Here is a 13,213-nt window from a genome sequence, read left to right as displayed (position 1 = left end):
CTAGCACACTGAGCAGGTCTTGGAGCCAGAGCCTCCACCACTGGGGTTGTTTGCAGCAGCTGGTGGACAAAGAATAAATCGGACAAAAAAGTCAATATATATTGGGATTCAGGAAAATTTTGGAATTAATGTTACATTTCCAGACTTTGTGTTTTGGCTAATTTCAACATACAAAACTGATAAACACACAGCTACATAATAGCACAATTTCAACATTATAGCTCCAATGTTCTTCTGGATGTTGGCGCTGACTCCACATTGAACCACACTTTGAAGCAGCCACCACGTGATACAAAAGTACAGGCAAAGATAGTAACTTTAGGTAAACAACTTTCTAGCAATTCATTGTAGTTGCGTGATTATTCCATAGACTCACTGCACCTTTACTGGCTGCAGCCGCCTCTCTAGCAGCCTTCTCTTCCTCTAAAGCTTTGAGTTTAGCTTCATACTCTTCTTTTTTAGCATTCCACTCCATCCTGTTATTGAGGATGCCATCCAGCATGGGCTGGATTTGCGGGTGGAAGCGAGAGAACTCCTGAACAGAAAATGATCAGAGACAAATAAAGTAAAAAGAAAAAAGTTAAAAGTATTTTTTCAGACCTGCCTTGTACAAAATTGTACAATAAATAGTAAAAAGGACCAGGGACCCCCCCCCAAAAACATACAAATTAATGATTTGGCACAGTCAATGTGAAACATTACCTTGTAGACAAACGTGCAGACAAAGTCAATGAAACCACATTGTAGCTTTGGAAGCTCGGCTGCCTTGTTCCTGTCCATCATGGGCTGGTGGGAGAGACAAAAACTGTGTGTATCACTCAAAAGCAACATATCAGTTCAATACATCAATGACATCAGCTGCTGCTTAAGTGATTGGGAGTAGTAAGACTTAATGCTTCTGGCTTTATAGAGTATGTTTCTATATCAGTACTGGTGCAATATGACTTTCGGCCATCACTGGCAGCACTCAAGCGAGTGACGGAGGAAGAAGTTATGCACCATCTTGAATTTTATTTGTGTTGCACTGACTTGGAAATCACCTGCACAATCATGTTTTTGTTACTACCTGACCATTTTCTCCTGATAGGCTGCTGAGAAGTTTATATTCCTCATCATGAGTTTATATTTTTAACATACTTATGTTAATCATTGCCTGAAAAGAATAGGTAGTGTCACTAGAGTCAGGACTTGATCAGAACTTAATATTTGTGTAGCTGTAGGCTGGTTAAAGATACTACAACAAGCCAAATTCATTGGGTTCTGTGTTTACAGACCCACTAAAGATTTATCAGTCTGTCTAAAGCCCTAGCTACTGGATATGTCGGCAAGGCCATAGGCCATAGGGTGGTGCAAAGCTACTAGTCAACAGCAGCACAACAAGCAAAAATACAACTAGAAATTAAGTGACGGCTTGAATTTTCATAAAACCAAATCTGCCATATGAAAATGAATATAAACAGCTACACCACAAAGATCTGCAATCAATAGTTGATTAATTGATTCGCTGATCACGGAAATATTAATTGGCACCTATTTTGAGAATTGATTCATTGTTTAATTTTTTAAGCAAAAATCCCAAAAATACCTGGTTCCAGCTTCTTCAATGTGAGGATTTTCTTATTCTCTCTGTTTTATATTATTTTAAATTGCATATTTTGGGGTGTAGACCCACAGACTCTGAGAAAATGTGATGTATATTTGACACTTATTTTCTGCCATTAACAGACCAAACAAGTCATTAAGAAAATAACTTGCCGATTAATAGATAACGAAAATCGTTAGCTGCACCCTATACCCCGGATAGCGTACAAGGTTATTTACTGATATCAACATGTGCACATTTTCACATAGATGCACATATTTATTACAACAATTCGTAAACTCACAATGGGTTGCTGTTCCAGTACTGTCCTCTCCAGGTCACCCTGCTCCCAAAACTCTGCTGCTACAGACAACGCAACCTGAAAGATACACACACACACACACACACACACACACACACACACACACACACACACACACACACACACAGAGTCATCCCTAGAGAAGCAGCTCAGACCCACTCAGCGAGTCTCCCATTTATTAAATTTTTGAGCTTCTCACCTTGCTCTGTACCTCCCAAGGCTTGGTGATAGCGGACAAGTCACATGCAGTCATCATCATAGCCCTAAAATGGAAAAGATTTCGGGAATCAGAGAAATGTATAGGAACAAAGAATTTTGTGCGTGTTCGTTGTACTCACATGACGATCTCTTTCCTGGTTGTTTCTAAAGACATGAAGTCAACCCACTTCTTCTCATCCTCATATGTGTGTGAAAGGTCCACGATCTTCTGGAACATGGTTCTTTTCCTAGCCAGGTACAAGGAGAAGAACTATTTCACTAGTGAATTTTTACTGTATAGACATGAAGTAAAAATGAGGGAATGAACAAGTAGGTAGAGTAAATGAGAGACAATGCTGACTTGAAATAAAGAGCCAGGTCAGTGGCGATGATGGCAATGTCCATGAGATGAATAACATGGTCCACCTGTCGCCTGTTAAGGTTCTGGTAGATATTCAGTGTCTGCAGAGCATTAGTCATAATTAGTGACCAGAGGATGTGACGAGGAAGAGGTTTCAGTCATGTACGAGTTAGGTTGACTTGTTCTCTTTCTCACCTCGTCAGCCAAGAGGAACTTTCCAAACTCTAGATGGTGTCGTTCCAGGATGGAGGAGCCGTGTAGTTTGGCCAGGGGGTTACCAGATCTGTTAACAGCAACAGGATTAAACATGAGATTAACAATAATCACCATCAGTTTCAAGTACAAGGCTTTAAGTATTGACAATGTGAGTATGAATGTATGACCTTATAGGCTTTTTAAGGGTTTTTTTTTTCTTCCAGGTGGCAACTGGTTTTAGTCACAACTCAATAAAATCTACTTGCAAAGACTTCCAATACAGTGAATCCCACACATTGTTGTCAAAGCTACATTATCAGTGGATTGTCATGCAGTTGAAAGGATTAAGATGCATTAAAAAGGCATTGAAAACCTTTGAATATTACGCTGACTAACATATTTATCAGAGGGCCATATTTCTGATCTACACATCAGCACATCAATGCACCATTAATGTGGACAATTTTGAAGCACTGGATCCTTTTAACTTGAAATTTCACAGAAAAATGATGTAACTTTGACTAAAAAAACAGGTCAGGCATGGTTTGTGTGATTGTTGTACATCCACAGTGACATGGGGACTGACGTTCCCTACATACAGTATCATTTTGCAGAGTTTAGGTTGGAATTTGTTTCGACTAAGAAATGAAAAAGTTTCCAACGGCACTTACTTGACTTGGTACAAGTTGTTTGTCCCTCTGTGATCAATATCATGCAGGAAGCCTGCAGTTATCATGGCCATTACCTCCAAGTCAGTGTAGTATCGCTTCAGCATTCCCGTCTGAGAACACAAAAACACACAAAGTGATCCAATAAAGAAAATACACTGTTCTTTCACTTTTTAGGCTTTCGGGCACTGAACTGGAACACATATATGCAGAAAATTTAGAATTCTTCTACTGTAAATGGAGGCTAAAATAATACACAAAACAATACCGTTAATAGTGTAAACATGGTCTGTCCCACGTTGAAGCCATGGCGCCAGTTGTGGTAGGTGATTCGTCTGTAGCCTTTACTGACTGAATACATGAACCGAACCAGCACCTGAAAGGAGAGGAGAACCGAACCAATTAATCATATACAATGTGGACCTGGAGCTTATAAAATCAAGACACAACAAACTTGTTGCGCATAAGCTTAAGATATAACAATTGTATGCGTGTGTGTTTATTTGCGTGTCTAGATCACCTCTTGAGGGACCTGAAATTTCTTGACCACCCCGACTTCATAGTACATCTGGATCCCACACTTCACCAGGTCCATCTCTGTGCAGTTAAAATCTGAGAAGCGGAACTCGTAGATCTCAAACTTCTTAATCATTGGAGGTAGGTCTTTTTTCTAAGAGGGAAATGAACAGATGGCAGAGTAAGGTAAAATAGTACACAGCAAACTCATGGCACTGGCAGACAGACAGTTCTGATGAAAATAACTGATTTGTGTTCTTGTAACTGAAGTGTCACACTCCGACATGATTGAATAACTCAAATTTGCCATCTCTTGTAAGGATTACATGCCAGCTGTGGGACACATTAAATTGCATTTGAGTTGTAGTATTACCAGGATATCAAGGAGCTCATCCTCTTCACACTCTCTGGGTTCACAGCCATACACGTCTCTGGTGTTCTGGGAGTGACGAGAAAACCATTGAGGGTTGTTTCAACAAATTATTAAGTACAAGTACAAGTAAGCCTCCCACAAAGTGAAACAGTCATACTGAACAGAAAGTGTTAACATTAAACTTTTATCAGCTTGATTCTGGACCGTTTCAGGTGCCTGTTGTTGGGTCAAAAATGAGCATAGTTTGAATCTGAAATAAAGTCTCTCAATCAAACGCAGTCGAGAAAAACTGTGGACAAGATAGAATATGCTACTTGCACACTGAGATTTTTGACAAAGCTCAAATTTAAAGGCTATAAAGTACTGACCAGGATATTCTGAATCTCATCATCCCGACATTTGACATGGTAGAGCACCATGTCCTGAGCGATGTCTTTGCGATTCTCCAGCTTGTTCATTTTGTCATAAGTGTCCGTGTTCAAAACCGACCAGCCCAGGAACTGAGTCAAAGCCTGAGAAACAGGGAAATCAACAGCAGAAAATCAGGATCAGCACATTATGTGCTGTATGTGGTGCATCTATCAGGAGCCGACTGACCACAGACAAATACAGATGATGAAATTTTTCAACTTTCTCCTTTCGTCACTTGGTGGAATTTTCTTTCTTTAAGTTATAGCAAGATTGACTGCATCACAAGGAGTATTGTATATAGTGTAGAACTATAGTGTATTCAGTGTATATACTGTAAAAAACTACAAAACAGAGTTTCATTATATGATTAAAGCCATTGTAATTAAGGAGTGATATTACCTCCATGAGCTGCTCGTCCTGATCATCAAAAGGCTTTCCATCTTTTCTGTTGTAAAAGGTGGCCACGCCTACTATCTCTTCTTTTTTGTTGACAATTGGCAGTGAGAGAACATTTTTTATGGTCCAACCACTGCTGTCAAGTGGCTCAGTCTGTAACATTGGAACAATAAACGAAAACATTTGAACCTCTATAAGGACTGTTTTCTGTAAAATCATTAATTTTCCCTTCAGTGGTGTTTGTCCGTCTTATGTCTCTTACCTGAAACTTGAACATCTCATCAGCAGCTGCATGCATAATGTTACAAATCTAAAGAGCAGGAAACAAACAGACTGATCATGGGGAAAAATGTGCAAAAGCCTTTCGTTTGGTCTTAACTGATTCAACAGCTTGTTGTAATTTATAAACAAATAACTCACAAAACCACTCTCAGCAACATAAGTTGGCAGGCCACTGCTCAAGGCCCAGTGATCTGCAGGTGGATTGCTGTGTGACAGATAGGTGAATAGACCTGTTAGCAGGTGTGTGACAACAGATTGTGTCCCAGCTGTTATTGGGCTTCTGACACCGACTGTTTTTATGCTCACTTAAAAAAAAAAAGCCATTTTTCTTCAATTAGTTCTGCAAAGTAAATAACTAATGTTGAATTATTGGTATTTTGTTGTCGTATTAATCCATCACCACGGCTAGAATAAATATTCAGACTTAAGCAAACTTGAAAATGAAAATGTATGTACTTACGGTATTACTTTAATGTCTTCTTTTCCATGTAATATATAATCAATCACTTTGTAGAAATTTACCTCCTGGAGAAGAAATAAAATACAGAGATTAGAGTAGAAAAAACACCAAGGGCATCGTCAAGTATGTAGATACCTTCTACCGACGGAGTGCTGTTAACAATGTTGGATAAATGAAATGTTTAAAAAATGTACCCTGCCATCAGGAGTTACGGGGCCAGAGTAAGGTTGCTGCTCTCCCATCAACACTGGCCAGATGTCAAAGAACTCCTGGAAGGAGATGGAAACGAAAAAACGCAGAGAAGAATGTAACTTCATGGTAACAAATGCGTGAACACAAAATGTGGAGTATTACAGGCAAAGACACAAATACAGGCAAAGTACCTTATCCTTTGTCATGTCAAGTAAGCCAACGGAGTAGCGGTCACAGTTGAGGTAGGCTCGGACTGTGTACAAGGCTTTGTGAAACTGTCGCTCAATGTCTGTCAGCTCTTCAAATACCTTGTTGGCAGACCACAGCAGCAGCTAGGAAACGGAAGGCACAGTGTAAATGTATTTAATGCAGGAATTTTTAAGAAAAATGGTTCGGTATTTGTATTGATTGAGTCAAACCATACGCAGGTTGATGTCCCTTACCTGTCCTTTACGTGTCTCACAGCTATGGAGGTAACTCAGATGGTAGATCTTCAAGTTCAAATTGGCAATTTTCAGATACTTTAAAAAAAGCTAAATGAGAGAAAAGAAAGCAATATAAAGGCATGATATGACACAACAAAAATTCTGACGTAATTACATAAGTGGTACAGTATGACACAATATAAGAAGTGGTAATGTGTGATGATATCAGATACAGTATAATCTGATACACTGCAGACGGATGAAGAGATAAACATTACAAGTTGTGATTTTTTAAAAAAACAACTATGCACCGTATACCCCCAAATGTCCCATCAGCATGTCACTCAATGAGTTTGCTAGTGGTAGAAAAATAATGTGCTTAGAGGGAGAAGAGTAAAATCAGTCTGGGCTGAGTTAAACACACATTCAGACTATACAGTGAATGTCGGGAAAGCAGTGGTATTAGAGTGTGAAAAACAGCTGCATGACTCCGAGCGCATGAAACGTGTTTACAGTCTTTCTTTGAGAAGTCTTTTCTCCAACAAACCAGGGAACTTCCTTGTCCCTTCATTTAACCATTTTGTAATTCCTCTGTCTCCACTCTACTTTTTCTTCTGTCTTCTTTTGGTTTCTGCCATTATCTGTCCATATTAGACTTGTTTCATTGCTGAGCATCTAAAAAATACAAGGAAATTTGTTCTTATATAATCAAGAGTGATCTTAAATGAGAGTGATCAGTCAATTAAACTTTTTAAAAACAAACTGCATTTTTGGATGTCAAATGAAAGGCCATTATCCCTTGTCTGAAAATAATTAATGTGGTAAATTTAAAGGTAAGGATGATATTCAGGCAGATAACAACCCTGGCTAATAACAGATATAATGCAGAAAAACATAAAAAGGCTTTTGCAAACGCTATTTATTTATTTATATTCCCTCTCCAGCACCCGTCTGTCTAATGTATAGACTATAAAATGTCTTTTGGAAATAGCTTGACTCCTGCTGCTGTTATTCAGATTACATTTTAGTTTGATTTTGTCTGTGGAGTAAATACGTCATTGACCTCCTGTGAGTCCAAGTCCATTACCGACCTGTCTTCACCTCAGGCTTATTTCCATTTTAAAGTTTAGTTTATTTTTAGTTGGGATGACATCACTTTACGTGTTGGATTAATGACCTGACGTGTATTGAACTCCATCTCTTAAACACCTTAATAATCTACCAGTCGGCTCGAAGGGAATTCCCTCGCAGCTGCAGTGACACCCGTAAAGTATCTCAGTTGTCTTTTATAGTTATCATCCCAATTTGATGTATTATCAGTGTCCAAAAAGAGCCAAAATGAAAATCTTCTGACAGTTTTGGCCTGAGGGATTATTATATGATATGAAGGATATGATTTTATTTTGAGGCCTCTGTACGTGCTGCTCTGACTGTGTGTGCTTTGTGCATTGGTTCCTGTGTGGTTGGGACTCACGTCTTCATCCTCAGGAGTGAAATGTGGTCCCGTGGTCTTGTTTAGAGCCATGATCACTGCCACCATGTCTTTACCGTTGAGGATGGCCGTAGCCAGAACGTTCCTGGTCTCGTACTCTGTGAGTTCATCCACAAATGAGCTGAAGTACTGGCTCTAAAAGAGATAATAATTAATTTATATAATGTAGTTTTATTATAATATACATTTGATGTAATCTGACTTTACATTAGTTGTTTTAGACATATATTTAGACATCAGACAAATATTTACTTAAACTTTGTAAAAAGTTAATCTATATTTAGTATATACAAGAGTGATGTCTGAGTTCGAGTGGATTTATTAGAGATAAATTGTATAACTCATCTACAATCATTAATAACTTACATTAATAACCTTCATATTACATATTTTTGTGAATGTCTTTTTTAAATGCCATGTTGTAGGTAAGTAGTTATAGGCCTCTAAAGTATGTGCGATATAGACTAAAATCTAGAAGCTGATAAATCGCTTGCAATAATGTCTGGATGTTGGAAAAACCTGAAATCACCATACTGAACATGGCAAGAAATAATGATCTCCTGTTTTCTCCATTTTTTCTTCATGATTTACAAAAGCACACTGTCCCACGATCTTGATCAGCTATATGTTTCACAAAGCTCAGTTATCAAGATGATTTCATCATGAAACTACATTATTTATTTAAAATGGGTACAATACATATTTAATCAGGTATCTTTGAAAACCTGTTGTAAATGTCTGCTGCATTAAAATCCAGACATAAAAGTACGGAGTACCGTGGACACGCCATATTGAGGCAGTGTAAAGTAAACTTGTTTTGATCTGTTTTAGATTCCTGCTGACTGCTGACTAAACGCCAGAGGCCTCTAATCCACAGCTAGAGCAGAGGCTGATGGGATCTGGAAATAAATGGATTAGGTCTGACAAGGGGATTTACACTCTCACTTGGTCAAGTATAGAGACATGTTACAAACACTTATTTAACTTGTCTACAACAAGCAGGCACTGATCATGAAATGTAAGCATATTATGATTCATGAAAACATACACATTTATTAAGGACATGCCATTGACTATAATCAAACCTTAACATCTCTTCAGTTTTATATAATGATACACATAAATATTATGTGCTTTTTACTGCATAAACAGTAAAGCTATAGAAACTATGTTTTAAACCCTGGCTTTTGTTGTGTCAGCATGACCCAAAATCTTTTTACAAATAGGGCTACAATAGGGCTTCTACACCTGGCATTGTTCATAACCACCCCACAAATTAAATCTGCATGAGAGCATAGGATATTGATTGCTTGATCAATTGTGTTCTAACAACTAATAGGTTGTTTTCTATTAAATGGATGGCGTGACACATCTCCACAGGTTGCATCATTCTATGGGTGTAGTTAAAAGTCAAAAACGTTTTCATTCAGTCCCAGTGAAATATCATTTGATGGTTGCTCCCTGTCTGTGTCTTGTTATTGTGTTATTGCCTTTTCCAAATGTGAACTATCAACACTTGTCAGTCGTTGATATGCTATTTTTAGCCATGACCCACATCTATTTCACTGGGATGACCTTTGGGGAGAAGAACATTAGCTAGCATGTCCCTTAAGAAACACGCCGGTTATCCTGAGTTTGAAAAATTAAAGGTGTATGGCAAAGTCTTGCTGCAGTTTATTTTCACGAGGGAGCTAATTTACTCCTAAATTTAGATTAAAGAAAAGATTCTGAAAAGATTCCCTGGCACTTGCCATAACTCTGTAATCCTGCTCTGTGCCACAGCCCCACTTTCTGTATCATGCTGATATTTTTACGTAGAACTGCCCCGAGTGCAGTTTTCACTTGTCTCTATGTCTCATTTTCAGGAGGACCGTAAAGGGCAGACTGGCTGAGTAACATTTAATTAATGAGTTATTTGAAAATCATTTCTCTTACATCCCTCTCACTCTTATGAGCTACCATGACGTTAAAAAACTGGCCTGCGAGTTGTGAAATAAAGATGTAATGGTCAGGAAGATAAACATTTATTTATTGGTTAAAGCTGCTATGTGTGGGATTTGAAAAAAATTGAAGGCTATGGCGTCTTCCGGTGGTAGTATTATTAATTACACTGTGACAGCACTGTTGATTTGCATACTATCTGCACTCCAGCCACATAGGGCTTCATTGGTGCCCACCCACCCCCCTCCACCCTTACCTCTCTGACATCTTTGACATTAACAGTCTTCTTGGTCTGGGCAACGTGGCCAACTATTCCCATGTCCAGTGGATAGACGATCTCAGAGTCTGGTGGCACCACACAGTCATCCAACTCTGCCTCCGTGCTGACATTGAAGAGCCTTGTGGCGAGCTCTCCAATGCCGTTCCGCTGCCGGTACATGAACAAGCTGCACCGGTCAGCCTGGATGAGAGAGCTGAGTCTCTTCAGGATCTTGAAGACCACCTTCTCCACGTTGATGTTCTCCTGCATGTCTTTGATCAGGTCGTACATGATTTGGCTTTCCTCAACCTTGAAAAAGAGATTTAAAAAAATACACCCACTTTTAGATTTTGGTTTCGGTAGAGATGATTAGGACCTTCATAATAAATACAGAAGTTTGCCAACAGATATACTGTATATCGATAGGTTTATGTTAGGTAAATCAGGATGTCTCTCCCTGGTCTTTTAGTTTTCAGAAACAAGTAGAGAAATAATTTCATTTACCTGACTGAGCTCCTGGAACTCACTGAAGTCAACCTGTTTCTCTGGGAATCCTGACACCTTTGAAATGGAAGCAGGGCTCATCTTCTTGGCAAAGTACTGTTTAGCAAATGCAGGATTCCCTTTGAGGAACTGTTCCACATCTTCCTTTTGCACACCCATGGTCCCTTCTTCCTCCTCTTCTCCCAAATGTTCCTTTCTTCTCCCTCTTCAGCTCAATGATGGAGCTCCCACTCGGTCCAACGCTGCTCTAAATGAGCTAACTCCAACTTCTCCAAGTAGAAATAAAAGACAAAATCAGAAAAACAATGCATACAGTTACTGGGTTATCCAGTTTATCCCCTACAGAAAAAAAAAAAAACAGCTCTTACCCAGGTATTACGCAGAGAGGGGGAAAAAAGAAGTGGGCACATTCAAATGCAGGTTAAAAAAAAATCCCCCCAGTTAGTGGGATGAGCAGACTGAGTGAGGGAGAGCCCTGAGGAGAAGGCAGAGGGCTGAATCCAAACAATCCTTGTGTCATCAGCAGATAGTGCTGAAGGTTAGCAGGGATCTGCCTGTGCTAAACTTGTCAGCTGATCATTTAGTAACGGATATGTGGCCAAATGATCCAGCCCCATATGTGCTTCAGTACATTCAGTACCTTTGTAACAGCACAGATCAAAGTCTGATACTGTACCACCAAAATGGTGTTCACGGAAACACCTTGTTGTTTGCATTGAAAGTGCAATATATGCGGTAGTGTACTGTAGATATTATGAAAGCGCATTTCACACAAACGCTGTGAGATTTAATATGGTTCTCTACAGCAACACACTCCCCTTTTTCTTTTGATTGCACTCAGGTGAATCAAAAGGTGCAAATTAGGTGCAAATTAGAATTTATTATACACTTAGTGTGATGACAACTTCAGATTGATTTATTCATTACAAAAATGTATATTGTAGGTTTCCTTAGAACAAGTTTTAAAGCTCCTCGGAAAAAAAAGACAACAAACTGCATTTGTATTGTGTTTGCCTGTATTTCAGATAAATTCTCTGAAAACATCTGTGATGTGATTAATCCCCACTTCACTATAAAATATATAGAGAGTGTACAGAAAAAAGGCTAAGATACTGCACATTCATACATGTTTTTTGCTTATCATATCCACAGTATATTTCCCATATTTTTCATTTTTTAAGTATCATCTACAGTATACCTTCTCTCTCAAACATGTAGGTCTACCTGTACAAGCTCCTTATCAAACAAGTCCTCCTCTGGTATAAGCCCTATTTAGTTAGGACACTAGCTCATTATCTCAGCACCCCAACTTTCCCTCTTTCTCCAAATGCAGTCTTTAATGCAGTCTACCTGCAATGCTTTTCTGAGTTTCCACAGCAGTGACTGGTATCATTAGATGTAGGAGACAAGGGACTGACCACCACTGGTTTTCTGAGAAGGCTGAAGGAGTGAAGCCAGCTGGAAGCCAGACACTAATTTGACAATAACAACATCGTATTGTCAGCAACAATCACGCAACGACACAATATGGAAAAAGAGAGATGGTCTGTCTTTCTGTAAGAAAATTAATCCTTTCATTAAGAGCAGGGAGGACCTGTCTATAATAAGGTTCCATAAACACCTTAAACAAAAGGTCACATAGATAATCTGCTTCCACTATAATAGATTGCGGCAGGTCCAGTGTGTGTGTGTGTGTGTGTGTGTGTGTGTGTGTGTGTGAGAGAGAGAGAGAGAGAGAGAAAGAGAGGGACAGAATGAGTAAGGGAAGGCGGGCATAGTGATTTAGGTTGTTCAGTTTGATAAGAGTGTGCATTTGATGTGGACCTGTGGTGTCTCATATGTAAATCCGCGTATACTATACTATACTATCTGAACAGGGATCAGGCTGGCGCAGTTATTTGGCCTTCCTGGGGTACACACTAAAACCCAGCACTGTGCCGGTCCATTTGATTGCTGTTCAGTGTACCAACCTTTTTTCTTTATATCACTTGCAACCACAAAGGTCAGCCTCATGGTGGCACTAGAGGATCACGAAATTCAGTAGGATTCATCTTCTGGGGACCATGAATATGTGTATCGAATTTCAGGGCAATCTTTTTAATACATGTTGAGATGTTTTAGTTTGGACCAAAGTAGTTTGGACCAACCGACTAACAAACAGACTAACAGTCCAACATTGCTATTCCTAAACAACATTGCTATAGGTAAAGCTGCTAGCATGGCTAAAATAGGCACGTATTTGATGTGCAAACAGGAGCCATAATGTGAAAAATAATAATAATCTTCTCAGACATTTTGTATATCAGCAAGGGTTGATCTCTGCTCCACCTACAAAACAAAATTGCAGATAGACACAAATTTGGAAATCATCACACGGCCAATTTTGAAATAAAGTTTTTTAGCTCCTAGATTAAATTTTTTTTAACTAATGTAAGCAAAACTCTCATTATCAAACCAAAATATATTTTCCTGCTTGTTACACAATCTCTTTATACCATAATGACCACACTGGGTTTATGTAGATGTTTGACTTGCCGAATATGTTTGATTACTTTGTTTGTGCTGAATACTTACTTCAAACTTGAAAAATTAAATCAGTGATCATTGGCTGATCATTGAACAGATTTTAATGACTG

The 13,213-nt window shown here is 38.8% G+C and overlaps 1 protein-coding gene across 3 annotated transcripts; it reads right to left on the bottom strand.

The window, feature by feature from the left end:
* Window positions 1–10,736, bottom strand: pde6b (phosphodiesterase 6B, cGMP-specific, rod, beta). 3 transcript variants are annotated; one of them, XM_040157576.1, is made up of 24 exons: window positions 10,650–10,736; window positions 10,578–10,595; window positions 10,071–10,382; window positions 7,856–8,008; window positions 6,400–6,489; window positions 6,148–6,288; window positions 5,959–6,033; window positions 5,765–5,829; window positions 5,443–5,509; window positions 5,285–5,332; window positions 5,026–5,175; window positions 4,584–4,727; window positions 4,216–4,281; window positions 3,847–3,996; window positions 3,595–3,702; window positions 3,330–3,439; window positions 2,659–2,746; window positions 2,464–2,564; window positions 2,243–2,350; window positions 2,104–2,167; window positions 1,887–1,961; window positions 703–786; window positions 382–535; window positions 1–59 (listed from the first exon to the last, which is right to left on the bottom strand). In XM_040157576.1, exons 1-24 carry the CDS (start codon window positions 10,734–10,736, stop codon window positions 1–3), a joined length of 2,517 nt encoding a protein of 838 aa, XP_040013510.1. The 3 variants fall into 3 exon arrangements, with proteins under 3 accessions (XP_040013510.1, XP_040013508.1, XP_040013509.1); XM_040157574.1 differs by having other exon boundaries at window positions 10,578–10,736; XM_040157575.1 differs by having other exon boundaries at window positions 388–535; window positions 10,578–10,736.
* Window positions 10,737–13,213: the final 2,477 nt, after the last annotated feature.

The sequence above is a fragment of the Xiphias gladius genome, chromosome 20, assembly GCF_016859285.1.
Source record: "Xiphias gladius isolate SHS-SW01 ecotype Sanya breed wild chromosome 20, ASM1685928v1, whole genome shotgun sequence".
In the NCBI taxonomy this organism is placed as follows: Eukaryota; Metazoa; Chordata; class Actinopteri; order Istiophoriformes; family Xiphiidae; genus Xiphias; species Xiphias gladius.
Note: the sequence above shows the minus strand (reverse complement) of the source record. Positions and strands in the feature narration are given on the sequence as shown.

What these genes read in the sequence shown, in the direction of transcription:
- pde6b (XM_040157574.1), bottom strand. Translation starts at nt 10,736, where the DNA reads ATGGGTGTGCAAAAGGAAGATGTGGAACAGTTCCTCAAAGGGAATCCT. An exon ending in ATGTCAAAGATGTCAGAGAG is followed by an intron (nt 8,009 to 10,070) that starts GTAAGGGTGGAG and finishes TATCTCTTTTAG; the next exon opens with AGCCAGTACTTCAGCTCATT. An exon ending in CTTGGGAGGTACAGAGCAAG is followed by an intron (nt 1,962 to 2,103) that starts GTGAGAAGCTCA and finishes TGTATCTTTCAG; the next exon opens with GTTGCGTTGTCTGTAGCAGC.